At 33.7% G+C, this 17,383-nt stretch overlaps 1 protein-coding gene across 1 annotated transcript; it reads right to left on the reverse strand.

The window, feature by feature from the left end:
• Positions 1 to 1,431: 1,431 nt before the first annotated feature.
• Positions 1,432 to 17,261, reverse strand: IntS11 (integrator complex subunit 11). Its single transcript, XM_065366983.1, has 3 exons — positions 15,603 to 17,261; positions 15,270 to 15,527; positions 1,432 to 2,163 (listed from the first exon to the last, which is right to left on the reverse strand). Exons 1-2 carry the CDS (start codon positions 17,132 to 17,134, stop codon positions 15,281 to 15,283), a joined length of 1,779 nt encoding a protein of 592 aa, XP_065223055.1. The 5' UTR covers positions 17,135 to 17,261; the 3' UTR covers positions 1,432 to 2,163; positions 15,270 to 15,280.
• Between the last annotated feature and the right edge of the window lie 122 nt (positions 17,262 to 17,383).

Consider the following 17,383-nt stretch of genomic DNA (forward strand, 5'->3'; position numbering starts at 1 on the left):
TCCCTCAAACAGGCAATTTTGGAATGTTGTTTTTTGGGAATAATTTTTTTCCCATTCGCTTTCAGTTCTTGGCGTTTCATACGTCATCATTTATCACTTTGGGCAACATAATTTCACAAACACTCATTAGGTAGCGTCATCAACAGACGAGATATTGAAAGTGGTTGGAATTAGGCACTGGGTGGAATTTGGGCACTTTACCTTACATATTATGAATGTCGTGTACAGGAATGAAACTCCTACTGGACCCTCCCTCCTCCAAGTTGTGAAATTTTGAAAAAGTCGGTAAATTTCGGCAACTTTTGATAAAGCTGGCAAATTTTTATAAATTCTAATTCTAAAAATGTTTAGACTTATTAAAGAATCTATTTTTCCTACTTTTTTGAAACTTGAATTACACATTTTTTAAAGATTTTACCCTCGTGTTGGTATATATGTAGTTTTTTTATTTCTAAATTTTTGCAAGTGGCAATAAATGTCTGTTCTAGATACTTACTTATTGGATTTCAAAAATTCCAAATGTGAAGAAATTAACTTCTTGTAAAAAGTACCCCATAATTCAATTCTTGAATTACAGTACCTACTTTGAAAAGTTCGGTTCTCGTTTCACTCAAGCCTGTATTGCCTGTTATTTTTTTTTCAAAATCAAACTCATTTCTAAAAATCTATTATTCACACTCACAAATTATTTAAATCAAAAAATTAACTCATAACATGAAAAAAAAATTTTTTCACTTCTCAAAACTCAAAATTTTGAAAGCGTTTGCCCACAGTTCGTTCGGGCCTGTTTGCTTTCCTTTTTCAAAGTTTAAATTTCTAAAAAAAAAAAAAATTCTAAAATTTTGAAAACAAAAAATCAAACTCCTCACATGGAAAAAAAACAAAAAAAACTCTTTCACCTATCAAAATACGAATTTTCTAAAGCGTTTGCACTCAGTTCGTTCGGACTTTTTCACTTTTTTTTTCGAAGTTGAACTTTGAAAAAAAATCATTCAAATTCTGAAATCAAAAAATCAAACTACTCACATTTTTTTTTTCAAAAAAAAGCTCTTTCATCTATAAAAATACGAATGTTCGTCTTTCGAAAGCTTTTTGTTCGCTTTTTTTTTCAAACTGGACTTATAAAAAAATCATCACTCAAATTCCTACCTTATTTATGTACTTATTTCAGAGGGTTTTTATAGGTAGAGGTAGTAATTTCAGGTTGCTGATTATGAATTTGTTCTTGTCAGATTTGAACAGATCTATAATACGATTAAAACACTGATCTATCCTGATCTCATTAGACCTAGGAAAGGAAAATTAGATCCATGGAATATCTGGATCTGATTACACCCAATCAGTGATCAGATTCGATCATTTTCCCCTGGGTAATTTTTTCTCTCACTCCTTCCTTCCCCAAACTCGAATCAAACGATCAAAAAAATCATCTTAAATATACACGTACAAATTTATTTTCAACAATACAAAAAAAAATTAATTTCAATAAAAATACTAGACATCAATGACAATAATAAATTCGCAAAAAAAAGAGAAAAAAATTAATAATAATCCGGAACATGGAAAAATAAAATAGCTATGTACAAAAAAGTAAGAAAAAATTACGCAACGAGAAAAATTCATTTTTTAAAAAAAATAAAAATTCACACTCCAAACTTGCTCCGGGTAACAACATAATAAATCATTACCATATCCGTATAAATTATCTATAGTACTTATGAGAAAGATGACCATTTCATTTCACACATTCATATTATCATCATATTTTGCGGTTACAAACCAAAAAAAAAAAAAAAAATACAACGCATTCGCATATCCGCGATAATAAAACCGATATAACCACCGAATCACAGCCACGCTACGCCGCGCGGTATTATAATAAGATGAATTTAAATTATCTGATTATGGAGCAGGCAAAAGTAGCCAACGGCCCATACCAAGAATCCGATCAAAAATATCAATAAAAACGTCGTCTTCAAACTATGCCACGGACCTTCGGTTTTATTCTGGGTAGCGCAGCATTTATCCGTATCGCAGTAATAACGCGAATCTACTTTATTATTATTTTGAGCCGATGAGGAAAACGGTATACATTTCTTATGATCGTTGGATTGCTGCATTTCGATGACTTCGCTGTTTTGAAATCCGGCGTTCTCCATCGTTCTATTCGAGATCAAACAGACAAAAAAAAAATGCTAATTAGATTTTCACTTATGTAATTTCAACAAAAAAATAGCCTAAGGAGTAGGTAGTGTTTTTTTTTTCAAAGTGTATAAATAGAATTGGGAAAGATTTCTCTCGTGTCTATGGGGCTAATAACAGCGGTGATCCTCCATATGTACTTTAAACCAAAGAGAGAGAGGAATGGCAAGAGATACTCTCACAGTTAGCTCTGAGCTCGTTGAGGCGAAAGTACACAACACATCGATACGTTCATTTCATACCTATCTATCTCTTATCATCTTTATCATTCAAAGAATAGACTCAATTTCGAAAATACGTCCTCTAGACAAAGATAACCGAACCTATCCAATTACAAAACCGAAGCTCGTAAATCGTTAACTGATAATTCGACCACGTTAATTAGGTTCTATTAAGTGAACTGCATTCTAACACTTTTTTTCCCTCACCAGTACATCGAACCGAACGATGCAATTGACTCGGGTCATCAGATAGGTAGGTAAGAGGTATGGCGAACCACACCGAAATTTAAATATTCTGAGAATTCGCCAATTCTGCAGAATGGATGACGATGACGACGTCGTCTAGCAGGTACATTAGTCGAATAATAATAATACCTTCGTAACTACACGAGACCAAAGGCAAAAAATACAAAAAAAATCCAGCCAACGACGATATTTTTTAACGCTCTCATTATTCTTTCGAGTATCCAAGTTACGTGTTTCTAACATGCTTCATTAATTATCAATTTAACTTTATAATACTGCATTACATTTAAAACTATAACTAGAGGAAAAAATACCGAGTATGGAATACGAGCGAGTTGAATCGTCGCATCGGATCATCGATTTTTCCGCGTTTCCAGTGAAAATTCGATGAAAAAAAGTGATCCAATGATCTAATAACATGCAAATCTACATCTAATGGTAGCTAACTTGACTCGATAGGAACTCTTAATTAGAAAATCCAATCGTATTATGGTTTTCAGGTTATTATAATATCAAATATGCATCGTGTAGTGATGTGAATAATGGATTTTCTGCGCTTGGAAATTACGATTACATATCTGGAATGACCATTAACGTGAGAAGTTGATTAAGGATATGGGTAGATAAGCAATGCATAGATTTGTACGTTTACGTTCGCATATTAATTACCCACAATGAAGCATGCTGCTATTTGTAGGTATGTTATGGCCATGTACCGCAGATGAATGTTTTTAATACAAATAAGTTGTTAATATTTCATAAATTGTATCTCGAGTTATTCTAATCACGATGGCGCCATAATTTCATATTCATTTTCACAGGCATTCGTACCTACTTTGTAGATAGAGATAGAGGCAGTGATTTTTGCTTTTTTTTCAATTTTCTGAAAGTAAGAGGCTCAATAGTAACACCAAAAAAGTTTGAATAAACATAATGTAGCAAAAATTCCAAACCTTCATCCCTCACTTACACATAAATGAGCTGGGATTCACATCCTTCAAAATTTCAAAAAAAATACACACCCTGAATACTAGCAATGCCAAATTTTCAGCTGCTAAAGACCATTTTTCGATTTTTGGTGAATTTTTGAAAATCAAATTTGGACCAGAAATGTGAAAAATGAAATTAGAATTTTACCAAATTGACCAAGAAAGCTGAAATTTGGTACGTTACCTATTTTCGACCCTCAAAATTGATTAAAAACTGTTTCGAATCGTTTTGAGTAGTTTTGGATACTCCAGCAGATTTTTCGATTTTTCGCGTATTTTTGAAAATCCAAAATTGACTATTTTGGTGATTTATGATTTTTTTTAAAAAAAGTACGTACTTGATCAATAAAAATGTTCAAAATAAGTCCTAATACTGATATTAACCCCCCAAATCTAAATTTCGCCATTTCCAGCCATTCTGGAGCCTCCAGCACTATTTTTCAATTTCTCCAGAATTTTGAATTTGCTCCAGAAGGCGTGAATATGAAGTTGGGCAGCTAAAAATCGAGTTGTGTATTATACTCGACCTGTTTAACGAATTTATCCACATTTGAGCCGATTCTAGAGCGGACACCTCAAGAGTGGTTTTTTGACCAACTTTTTTTCAAAATAAAAATATCCAAAAATCAAAAATTTCTTGTATGTGAGAAAATTTTTGAAATTTGCGCGAATCGCTGTATTTCGTCATTAATTAACCACACGAAGAGCGAATTTCGCCATTTCCAGCCTTTAATTCTTGGGCCTCCCTTCAATTTTTGGATATTTTTATTATGAAAAAAGCTGGTCAAAAACCCAATCTTGAGGTGTCCGCTCCAGAATCGGCTCAAATGTGAATAAATTCGTTAAACAGTTTGAGTATAACACACAACTCGATTTTTAGCTGCCCAACTTCATATTCAGGCCTTCTGGAGTAAATTGAAAATTCTGGAGAAATTTCAAAATTGCACTGGAGGCTCCAGAATGGCTCTAAATGGCGGAACTCGGCCTCAGGGGGTTTTTTATGTTCAAAATACAGCGATTCGCGCAAATTTCAAAAAAATTTTCGCAAACGGGAAATTTTTGATTTTTGAATATTTTTATTTTGAAAAAAAGCTGGTCAAAAAACCACTCTTGAGGTGTCCGCTCCAGAATCGGCTCAAATGTGGATAAATTCGTTGAACAGGTCAAGCATCACACAACAAGATTTTTAGCTGCCCAACTTCATATTCACGCCTTCTGGAGCAAATTCAAAATTTTGGAGAAATTGAAAAATCGCGCTGGAGGCTCCAGAATGGCTGGAAATGGCGAAATTTAGATTTGGGGGGTTAATATCAGTTTTAGGACTTATTTTGAACATTTTTATTGATCAAGTACGTACTTTTTTTAAAAAAGCATAAATTGCCAAAAACAGTCAATTTTGAATTTTCAAAAATTCGCCAAAAATCGAAAAATGAACTTGGGCAGCTGAAAATTTGGATTTGGGGGTTTTAGAATATGCTCTTTCCAAAAATCGCGGTCCCGTTCAAATCGGAGGCGGACACCTCAAGAGGTTCCCTTGTTAGTTTACCCATTAGGTGCTCATCATGCTTCATTTTTCGCATTCTAAGTCAACTGAAGATGGTTTTAGACTGTTTTGGAGCCTCCAAAAATTTGTAAAAAATTCAATTTTTCCAAAAAACGCCCGAAAATCTGTCGAAATGATCATTAAAACCGATAAACGTGTTCAATACTCGCTAGTAACCCGATTATGTAGGTATCAATTTTCCAAAATTGGTTTCTGCCAGTTCAGAATCGTGCATTTTTCAAATTTGGGGATTTTATGAAAGTTTCTGCTTTTAACAATCTGCTGGAGGCTCCAAAACTATTCAAAACGGTCGGAAACCGTTTTCAATAGATTTTTGGAGTCAAAAATAGGTAACATACCAAATTTTAGTTTTCTAGGTCAATTTGGTAAAATTTTGATTTTTTTCACGTTTTTGGCCCAAATTTAATTCTTAAAAATTCACTAAAAATCGAAAAATGAACTTTGGCTATTTGATTCGAGATGAAAATTGATTTTAAAAAATGCTTATAACCTTTCTCTACTCTGTCCCACATGCAAAAAAAAGAAATGTTCGTGTTGACGTGAAGTAATGCTGTTTTTTGGGGTGCGGGTGGAATGAGGAAGGGGGGGGGTATTTTCAAATTTTGAAACTATTTTTCAATCCGATTTACGTATTTCCTTTTCTCCGTAGCGCCACATTAAAAAATTCCAAAAAACGATTTCGTTTTTTTTCATTTCAAATTTTTTCAAAAATTGCATTTTTAAAGGGAAGGGAATTGAAAAATTTGAAAATTTTCAACATTCTATTTTTCACACAAAATTGATTTTCGGGGAAAATCGAGGGTTTTTAATGAAAAGAATCGAGATCGAGAAATAAAATTATAATGCATTGGCACCCCCCCCCCTAACCGAAAAAAATCATGGTTATTATTATTTCATTTTTCAACTTCTTACAATTTTTCCAAAATTAAAATCTAGCCATTTTAATTGAAATCTGATCAAGTTGAGGTACATACATATGTTTTTTTTTGTGTAAATTTTAGAGTTCAAAAATTCACTGAAGACTTCGAAAAGACTCAAAATCTCTACCAATTGAGTCAAAAGGTCAAAAAAAGAGTGAACATAGAAGCTCAACATTCCATCTCAATTTTACTAAATGTAAATTCTTGATTCGTTTGGGAAAATGGTCACATTAATTTTTTTTTAAATGTATCAAAAATCAAAAAATTGAATTTTGCACTTGAAATTTTGTTTACAAGGAAACCTTTTTCAAAAAAAAGACCACGATTTTTGAAAAGAGCATACTTAGTCTGAAACCTCCACAACCATAACCAAAATTTTGACTGCCCAAATTAATTTTTCAATTTTATGCGAATTATTAAAAAATGACCATTTTCGACAATTTATGTTGATATACCTAATATAAAAAAAAAAAAAAAAAAAAAGACGGAAAGTCCTGAAACTAATATCAACTCTATCGAATTAAAGTTCGCCATTTTCGACAATTCTGGAAGAAAAAAAAAGGGATGAAAAAAGTAGTGAAAATTTTGATTACAAAATTATTCAACCCTGTGTGATTAATGAGAGAAGAGGAGAGGGGGGAGGATTAAAAACCTCAAATTCTTATCACAATTCTTCATCCTGCAAGGTGACTCATAACTTTTTTCATCACCTTAATGATGGTTCAATCATCCTCACTCAAATCATTTCAGTATTTTTTCAATTCAGGTCTGTATTTACAATTACCAAGTGTACTTATCTAGTGATAAAAATCCACTTCTATTTTCGTGGGAATTCAGGGCTTTTTTTGTGGGGGGGGGCGCAGGGGGACACCGTCCCCCCAAACAAAAGTTTGAAATTATCGAAAAATTTCCATAAAAACTAAAAAAATGAACAAATTTGAAAAAAAATGAAAAAATGAATACATTTTGGTAACTTTTTAAAAAAAAGTTGAATTATCGGAATAGTAAAGTGCGAAAACGAGATCAGAATTACGATGAAAATTCGTAAATCCAAAATTTAGCATTCAAGTTTGTACCTCAGTACTTATCTTGCACGTCGGGGAGCCCGCTCAAGAATTATCGCACCCCCCCCCCCCCCCGTCGATCCTCTGGGACAACTTTTTTTTAAAGGGGGAGTCCTGAGAAACATTTCTAAACCTTGTACTCAAAAAAAAAGTGGCCCTACTTACAAAATGGCGGCCATTTTGATTGCGCCATTTCGATTGACAGATCAGCCGAAATCGCAGATTTTGCTTTCCAACATAGGCCTTGCACGAAATTTTTTGAACCTTACAAAGGTAGATCGAAAGATCAGGCAAAAATTTTTCGCCTGTCAAAATTTCAAGTGCTAAAGTTCATTTTTCGATTTTTGGTGAATTTTTGAAAATCAAATTCAGGCCAAAAATGAGGGGAAAAATCAAAATTTTACCTAATTGACCAAGAAAGCTGAAATTTGGGATATACCCTATTATCGACATGCAAAATCGATTGTAAACTGTTTCAAACCGTTTTGATCAGTTTTGGTGCCTTCAGAAAATTTTTGAAACTCGAAATCCAGTTAGAAAGACAAAATTTATTCTGCAAACTAATTTCAATGCGCTACGATGAAGTACTGCAGGTAAATTTCAAGTCGTTTTGGAGCCTCCAGCAGATTTTTTAAACTTTGAATTTTTACAAAATTTCATCAAAATATGGAGATGGAAAGCTGAAATTTACTCTACACTCCAATTTTAACACTCTCTGAAGACGACTTCAGGTGGGTTCAAGTCATTTTGAAGCCTCCAGCGACTTTTTGAAAATTACTGGAAGCCCCAGCAAATTTTTTCAACTTTAAATTTTTACAAAATTTCATCAATGGAGATGGAAAGCTGAAATTTATTTCGCAGACTAATTTCAATGCGATATGAAGTCGACTACATGGTGGTTTCAAATGGTTTTGAAGCTTCCAGGTACTTTTGGGAAATTTCAATTCTCCAAAAAACGTCAGACGACCTTTAAGAAAGTCGCTGGAGGCTCCAAAACAACTTGAAATCCCCCTGCAGTTGACTTCGTAGCGTATTGAAATTAGTTTGCAAAATAATTTTCAGCTTTCCAACTCCATTTTGATGAAATTTTGCGAAAATTTCGAGTTTCAAAAAATCTACTAGAGGCTCCAAAATGACTTGAACCCACCTGAAGTCGTCTTCAAAAGGTGTTAAAATTGGAGTGTAGAGTAAATTTCAGCTTTCCATCTCCATTTTGATGAAATTTTGTAAAAATTCAAAGTTTGGAACTTCGATTTTTTTCTCTAAAAATTCAAATTATGTACAGTGGCGGGGGGGGGGGGGGTATGAAAATTAGGGGCTTGCAACTTCAATTTAGCGTCTCCCTCAGAAAAGAAATACAAAAAAAGGCCTGCGTGGGATCATTTAACGGACCCCCCTTTCCTTCCCAACCTGTCACTCTTCAACAGTAGGTTGATAGACAAATTAAAAGTGGGCTGAGCAGATTAAAATCACAACATTGTTTTTTTTTCCAATTCCTTACCGAAGAAAATATGAAAATAGAGTAGTTGTAGAAATCAACATTTTGTAGACGTTTTAGAGATTTTACAAATAATTCGAATCATTTCATTTCCTACTCGATCAGTAAATTATTTTGCCTCCCCTCCCCATCCTCCGTTTATTGTTGAAAAATATTATTGCAATTTCGTGACTATTAAAGCTACGTACCTACAATAAAGTTTCTTCGAAAACATCGAGTTCATCATCAAAATTTAAATTTTAAATTCAAATAAAATTCAAAACGTGCTCGAAAAATCACGTTTGAAAAGTTTTCTTCAATTTCGACGAACTATGAAAGAAACATAAAAGTACATCGTAAATACAAAAGTTTACTCCTCAAATAGGACACTTATCGAATCGAAATCAAGTACAAGAATTTCATTACCTATAATGATAAAGAAAAATCCAAGCTATCGACGAGAATTCCTCGATATTAACCCAATTACGTGCGAGTTTTACAAAAAAAAATTTCCTCAAATTGAATAAATTAAGTACACCTTGACATAATAAACCTGATCGATCAAGTGATCGATTCGCGATCGAACACTCGCAATTACGAAAGAATTAATGATACAGTGTACATTAAATTCATATACTTAGTACGTATTTTCAAACACACATTATCGCATTTTCAAACAACAATCGAAGTAAAGAAATGACTTCATTTCATTTTACCGGGTATGAAAATATGAACTCGTTATTACCCAAGTCTTATCACAACGTTAACTAGTAAATATAAACTGTAGGTATACAAAATAGGTATGTATTTCACAACCGCAGAACGAATAGATTATAGGAAATTGAAACCAATTAACCATATTACCTTTCTGTAGGATAGATTAAATTGCATTTAGGGGTCAAAAATTATGATACAGGCGGTTTCTCTCATCAGTTTTAATGAAAAACCATACACAAGCTTAGGTAGGTAGTACCTACTTGAATAAACCTATTCACACAGGAGATATCAAAACCAAGCAGGGTATCTCATTCGAGCGTCGAGACTTTCAATTAACACAAAATAATGAAATAAACTAAACCAAATAAATGAAAATGAAAACTTACAAATGAAATCACAAATTTCTCGTTTGAAAAAAGCTATCGCAAGTTGTTTCTATTCCATTCACCATACAGATATATTATACAAGGACGATTCGTTTGGAAACGACTGACTATTACGCGAACACATTTCATAACTGATCTTCCATCGCGTCGAGTAAAAAGCTTATCAAACCGAAATTATAATTATTAATCAACGGGTTAAGAAGTCCAACATACGAGTAACTTTTAAGTTCCAAGCTAACAAAATGTTCACCACAAACCGAGATAACGAATAATGACAACAGGTTCCCCCAAACCCAAACCCAAACGGCAAACGCAGGGATACGCGACAGCCAAGCGAAACCACACCGTTCAGACAACTACACTTACTACACTAAACATTACAGCAACAATATTAGAGTACTCCGCATGATAGATTGCATAATTTTTACTGTATACGCAGTGATTACTAAGCTGGTTTTTTCCCTAATAAACTTTTCCAAACTTTACTACGCATCGTTTGATTGTCCTGCTCGTCGGAATTGAGAAGAAGGCGCAGCGAGGGCGAGCCGAGGACACGTGCTAGAGCGAAATTTTTTCCTCATACGTGCCACTTTGCACTTCGCAGTCAATCGTTTATAGCATTAGCACCCATCTCGTAGCCTAGGTGACGAAATATCTAGATAGGTAATAGGTACTCGTATATATTTACGCGGACAGCCTTTTACGTTTTCATCAGAAAATTGTATACGCAGAAAACGAAAACCTTACCTACTCTACCTAGTTACATTATAGGTAAACCGGTTCGATAATTATGAGATTTATATGTATGTATCACATTAAGTTTAGACACTAGATAAAACAATGTTTACACCTAACCCGACTAATCCCACCAATCAATGACATGTGTAATTCCAAAATAATGACAGTTTTGGCCAAGATTTGTGTGTTAAAGAAGGTAGGTATCTTATCTCGAGGAGCAAAACAATAGGAATCTGAAGGCCGGATCATTTTCCTCGAATCATCTGTATATTCTTTAATGCAATTTAAAATTAAATCGTGATTTCCTTAACGAAGCGAATATTGTGAATAACGAATGAGGATTCACGTTACCTACTACAAATTCAACCATATTTTACGTCATTATCATTAAGGTCATTAGATGTAATTTACAATTACTCATATTTTACACAGAATTAATGTACCTCCCAGGTTCTTTATCGCGTACTTGTTCTCCTAAGTTTATGTGGATAAAATTCTGATAAGTCTAATCAGAAAATATGGTTTTGAAAAAATATCCATCTCAACCAACACAAAAATTTTTAGGTTGCACTATACATCACCTTGTAACAACATTTTCAAAGCTGCATTTTATTTTTACTTAGATTTCTAAAATAAATTCTCCACCGTTCAACTTTGGCTCATTTCTAAATGAGAAAAAAAAATCAAAATTTGATCAAACTGAGGCAGACAGCTATACGAAATAAAAAATATAAAAAAGATTGATGTTTGAATTATTTCTTCAACAAGCAAATATTACCCATAACACTTCATTTTGAATAAAAAAATTAATGAAAAATTGCAATGCAAAGTTTCATGCCTAAGTGCTATTTTTTTTTTTTTTTTTTTTTTTGGTATTTTCAACGTGAAAATTACTATTAGCATGAAGAATGCGCGAGAATAGGAAAATACCACGTGCCATTAGTACCTTGGCTTGAAAGTAAAAACATTTCCCTCGCTTTCCTCTTTTACTAAAATTTCTATTTTCATGTATTTATGAAAGGCTAGGGATCCAACCATCCAGAAAATTAAATTCAGCATCCTAAAAAACCAATACATTCATACCCATGTTGAATTTTTATCCCCCTCCCCCCTTTGAAGGCTCTTTTAATTTTAGGAAACTGTAGCCTTTTGAACTGAAATGTTAGTTCACTCATAAACAATTTTTTTTTGCTCAAAATTGTTATATTTCCACTTTGAACGCTTCCCTTTTCTTCCTATACATAGGCTGAAAATTTTATAGTGAGTCCACCCTGGAGTGTCTATACATACATAGAATGTGTCATCGTTACCGTCACTGCGTCCGGCGTCCCTCTCAGTTTTCCACAAAAAAAATTCACTCAAAAGTGCTATATTTCCACTTTTAACGCCCCCCCTCCTCTCATATGCTTAAAAAATATTATCGTAAGTCTGTCTTGAGGTGTACTACAATACATCATTATCACCACACCCTTCTCCGTTTCTCATATTACATTCCTGAGCTTCCTCCCCCCAAAGTTGTTAATAAATCTTGGAAACGTTTTGCCAGACTCAACTAACTCGTTGAGTTTTGTAAATTTTTAGTGTTAATACCTAAAGGAATTTATTTACCAGAAAAAAATGTTTTTTTCACTTCTTGGAATACAAAATTTTGAGAGTTTTTTTCCCCTAAATTTGATTGGGTGTTTTTGCTTATGTATTTTAAAACTGGAATTTCTACATTTTGAAATTTTCAAGCCAAAAAATTGAATTCTTTCTATTAAAAAAACATCGTTCTCGCAATCTTAATTATCAAAATGAAAATTTTTTATAAGTCATAATAGGCTATGAATATTTGCCCACATGGATGGATCAAGTATCAATTTTTAGTTTTAATAAAGGGATTAAATTGCTGAATTTTTTTGAGCTTTAAACACATTTTTGGCTCAGGCCTGTGTTTTTTTTTCAAAATCAAACTTTCTAAAAATCTATTATTTATTCAAATTAAAAAAAAATAGGTAAATCAACTTCTCACATAGAATTTTTTTTTTACTTCTTGAATTACAAAATTCTGAGAGCATTTCCCCTCACTTCGTTTGAGTCTTTTTGTTTTTGTTTTTTAGAACTGAAATTTCTACAATAAATCACTTACATTTTGAAATTTTCGAACCAAAAAAATCAAATTATTCCCTTAACAAAAACATTGCTCTTTCAAATTATCAAAATTAAAATTTTCAAACTACATCTTACATCTTTTCTGCCACCTAAAGCAGTGCACCTATACATAAGATGAGTCCAAGATTACCATTTTACTTACATACAACTTAGCAATTTTTGATTCAAAATTCCCTGGATTTAAACTTATTTTACACTGGAGATTCAAAAAAAATTAACCATTCTGGATGTATGTATTTATCGAAGTTATTGTTTTTAAACTGATACGAAACTATAGGGGATATTGGTTAAGTAAATCACCCCCCTCCCCCCCCCCAGTTGTCAAATCTTGGAAACGTTTTAACTGACTCGACGAAGTCGATAAATTTTGTGAGTTTTCAGTCTTAATAAAGAAACTTATTTGCCAAATTTTTTGGAACTTGAAACACATTTTTGGCTCAAGCCTGTTCGTTTGTCTGTTTTTTTTTCAAAATCAAACTTTCTGAAAATCTATTACCTATTTATTAAAATTTTAAAAAGTGTTTAAATTCAAAAATAAACTCCTCACATGGAAAAAAAATGTTTTTTTACTTCTCAAGATACAAAATTTTGAGAGCTTTTGTTCTTAGTTCTTTGGGGTTTTCTGATTTTGTTTTTAAAACTTGAATTTCTACCCAAAATCACTCAAATTTTGAAATTTTTCAACCAAAAAAATCGAATTCTTCCCATAAAAAAAAAACATTGTTCTTTCAATCATCAAAATGAAAATTTACGAAAGCTTTTGCTCTCGCTATGTCTGGCTCAATATGTTTGATTACATATTTTATTTTTTTACAAAATGAAAATGGAATTTTGAGAGCATTTACTCTTACTTCGTTTGGGTCTTCGAGCTTTTGTTCTCATTTCATTTGGGTTTTTCTGATTTTGTTTTTAAAACTTAAATTTCTACCAAAAATCACTCAAATTTTGAAATTTTGCAACCAAAAAAATTGAATTCTTCCCATCAAAAAAACATTTGTTCTTTCAATTATCAAAATGAAAATTTACGAAAGCTTTTGCCCTCACTATGTCTGGCTCAATTTGTGACTAAGTGAAAAAAAAATGAAGTTCAAGAGATATGATTGGCCAATAAGTTTACCCATACTTTTCGAGTTTCTTCAGGAATAGATCCACCTTCGATCTCCTATTTTCTAATTTGATGATTTTGTAAAATGCTTAGCAAATCCGAAATATTCGGTTTCGAAATGAAAGCTCTTGATGACGTCATCTTCGTGACGTCATAAAAAGTTTGAAGCTCAATTATAGCTTTTTGAGGCAAAAATTTGCAAATCGAATGTCCAGTGGACCATCTACACCATTACAGGAGTCTATGGTCAAAATTTCAGCCGTTTTTATCCAGCCGTTTAGCCGTGATGCTGTGAAAAAGAATTTCGAACTTCCCAAACAATATTTTCGATTCTTAGGTATGCTCATTCACTCATAATTTTGGACAGAACGACCCTACGTCTTTGAAAATTTTCTTCACCTCTTCCCATTCACAATTGTCAACTTTTCAGAAGCCTTGACCCAGAAAAAAGAAATTTCACAGTTTGACCATCACTGACGCGTGTCAACAACAATAATTCTACCGTCTACCACACTATTTCCAACCTAAAAGAGGAAATACTTTCAATTAGGAAGCGCTTAAATACACCGCTATTATACAATCCCAACATTCTTCGGCCTTCATATGTACGAAATCTAGGTGGGTATACGCGTGTAACTGCGCTCGGTAGTTGTAGGTTGCAAATCGACAGACAACTCGAGCTCTCGAGACTACTTGACTGACTCGACTTAACGCTTTCACATTTTACAAAACGACGTTACAACTGTATACGTAGTATACGAGACGAGTATACTATACGATGAAGCTGTGGGGATTTGCATTACAACAGACAAGACAAGTCAACGACTCTTGAGTAAATCGGTCGACGAGATCTTGTTTTCAAATACGACTCTAAACAACAGTAATGAATAATTTGGAAGGAACGATATGTTAGATAATATAGCAACTTAAATTTTAAATATTTTTCTACAACGAGATGATACGTTTAGGCTACAAGTATTTATAGAATGAATAAGCCAACCTTATCGGGTTATTATGACGAATAAAGCAGTGGAACATTTTTTCACAGAATGGCCCCTTCCTTTAATAGCAGTTAATTTATCAGTTGAGAGATAAAGCTTAATTATACTTTAAGAGTGGTTCGGAGGAAACATTATAATTAATATTATTTAATTTTTACCTAAATACGAAACGAGATTCCATCGTCGAAGTTGAAACAGCGAACAAAATACAAACTCATTGAACGAATTGGCGAATAATATAACTAATCGGTTTCGAATGGTTTGCAAATAAGTAAGGCAAACTGTTTAAATATAATTGCTCCGAAAACACGAAGGCGTCATTAACATATGTTTCGGTTTTCGAAATGAAAATCACCTGCTTAATTTTGCAGAAATTACGCTACATTGAGTTCATTATGAGAGAAGAGATAATGTTAAATGGCCATGAAAACAATCGGAACGTAACAGATACATCATTGCGCGAAGTATTAATCGAATATTATACTCACGTTTGAATCATTTAGCCAATATTTTGCAGCATGTCTAAAATAGTGGAACCTAGTAATTCGTCTTGATTGGTCCACGATACGTAAACAGATTTTTGTTCGTCTTCACCGCCAACTTTAACGAGTACAGATTCAACAGATATGGAAGTTTCGGTTACTTGGACGTTCCATCCTTCTAATTTATCTTTGAGCAGTTTTAAAATTTTTTCGCAGGTTTTCGAACACGGGCCAGGATCTTGTAGTTTGACTGTCGAGGTAAATCTGCGGAGGAAAAAATAAAATATTTAAAATAAAAGCGGTAAGTATTAAAATGATGGAAAATATTATCGAGCGTACCTAATAATATGAGGTTTGATTCCAACTTCTTTACAAGCGTCGTCTACATCCATCAAAGTCATCGTATCTTTATTCATGACCAGGACACCGTGAATAATACGAGGTCTTTTAGCAACAGGTCCCAAAGCGTTGTACTTGAGAGCTTCGTTTTTAAGTAGACTAGAAACAACATCGATAGGCACCGGATGTTTAACTTCGATGATACAAGTTTCACCATTAGCTGGCATATAGCATTCGAGATTACATTCTTCTTTGATTTTTTTCTTGAGAAATTCCATCTTCGTAGCTTCACCATGGACTAGTAAGACGTTTCGAGGTTCGCAGTACTGTATAAGCCGCATAATACCTTTGGCATCAGCGTGAGCCGAAAACGACATGTATTCGATGTTGATTTTAATCTCTACGACTTGTTTGTCGAATTCGATTTTCTTAGCTCCTTGTAAAACTTTATAACCGACTGTACCTTGGACGCAGAAACCCGGCATGATGAGCATGTTGTTCTCATTGTTGGCCCATTTCTTGAAAATATACAACGACATGCCACCGTGTAACATACCGGGACTAGCTAATACAACCATCGGTCCTGGATTATTCAGGTATGATTTTTCAAACGGTTTGATGTGTTTGAAATCGAACATGTTACGATGCACGAACGTCTTCTTGATTTTCTGATTGGTCCACGTGATAAACATTTTGTAATAATTGTTTGCTTTTTCTGTTAAACCAGCTGCGAAGAAGACTGGCACTTTTAAATCCATTCGTTCCCAATAGGTTTCTAATAAGATACAGATTTCTTGAGCTCGACCCAAGGCGAACACTGGTATAAGTACTTTACCACCTCGTTCCACGCATTCGTGGACTTTTTTCAAAAAATCACGTTCTCTGCATCGTTTTGAGTCTCGAATCGTGGTAGCGTAAGTTGATTCGGTGATTAAGACATCCGGACGACATTTATCGATCCAGGCTGCGCCCAGGTGACGATCAGGAGTCATGTTGTAATCTCCCGTATACACTATCGACTGTGATCCTACTTTGATGTAGAACATGACAGCGCCAATTACGTGACCGGCGTAGTAAGCTTTTATTTCAATATCGTTGTTCACTTTTATATTCTGGTGTAAATTGACGGTAATCACTTTCTTCATACAGTCTTTGATCATCTGCGCCGTGAAGAAATTAATTTCACCTTTCCTCTCGACTGAATTTTTCCGCATATCTTCGAGCAGTAAAGGAGCTATGGCTTTGGTAGGTTGAGACATGTAGATCGGACCATTGTAACCGACCATTTCTGTCAAATAAGGTAACGAACCGCAATGATCCAGATGGAAATGAGATATCAATACGCAATCTATGTACTTGGAGATTGGCTCGTCCGCTGTAATGAAACTGAAGTCGGGAAATTTTGTTTCATCTTGAATACCCATGTGGATTCCACAATCCAACATTATTCTTCTGCCTTCCATCGTCACGATGATACAACTTCGGCCTACATCTTGGCCTGCTCCGAGAGGTGTGACTAATATTTCAGACATGTTTGAAATCCAATATATAGAAAAATACTACGTTATTTTATTAATTTCTCCATTAAATACACGAAAGTTCAATTCATTTTCATATTTTTCGATCAAAAAAAGAAAAACCGGCGAGTGTTTTTGTTTATTTTGCTGATAAGGTGGTTGAAAATACAACGTTGCCAAATCATCATCAAAATAAAAATGCAACGTTGCCGATTCTTTTTTGAAAAAAAATGCTATTTTTCACCAAACGACGTGGCATTAGTA

The sequence above is a fragment of the Planococcus citri genome, chromosome 5 (genome assembly GCF_950023065.1).
Source record: "Planococcus citri chromosome 5, ihPlaCitr1.1, whole genome shotgun sequence".
Taxonomy (NCBI): domain Eukaryota; kingdom Metazoa; phylum Arthropoda; class Insecta; order Hemiptera; family Pseudococcidae; genus Planococcus; species Planococcus citri.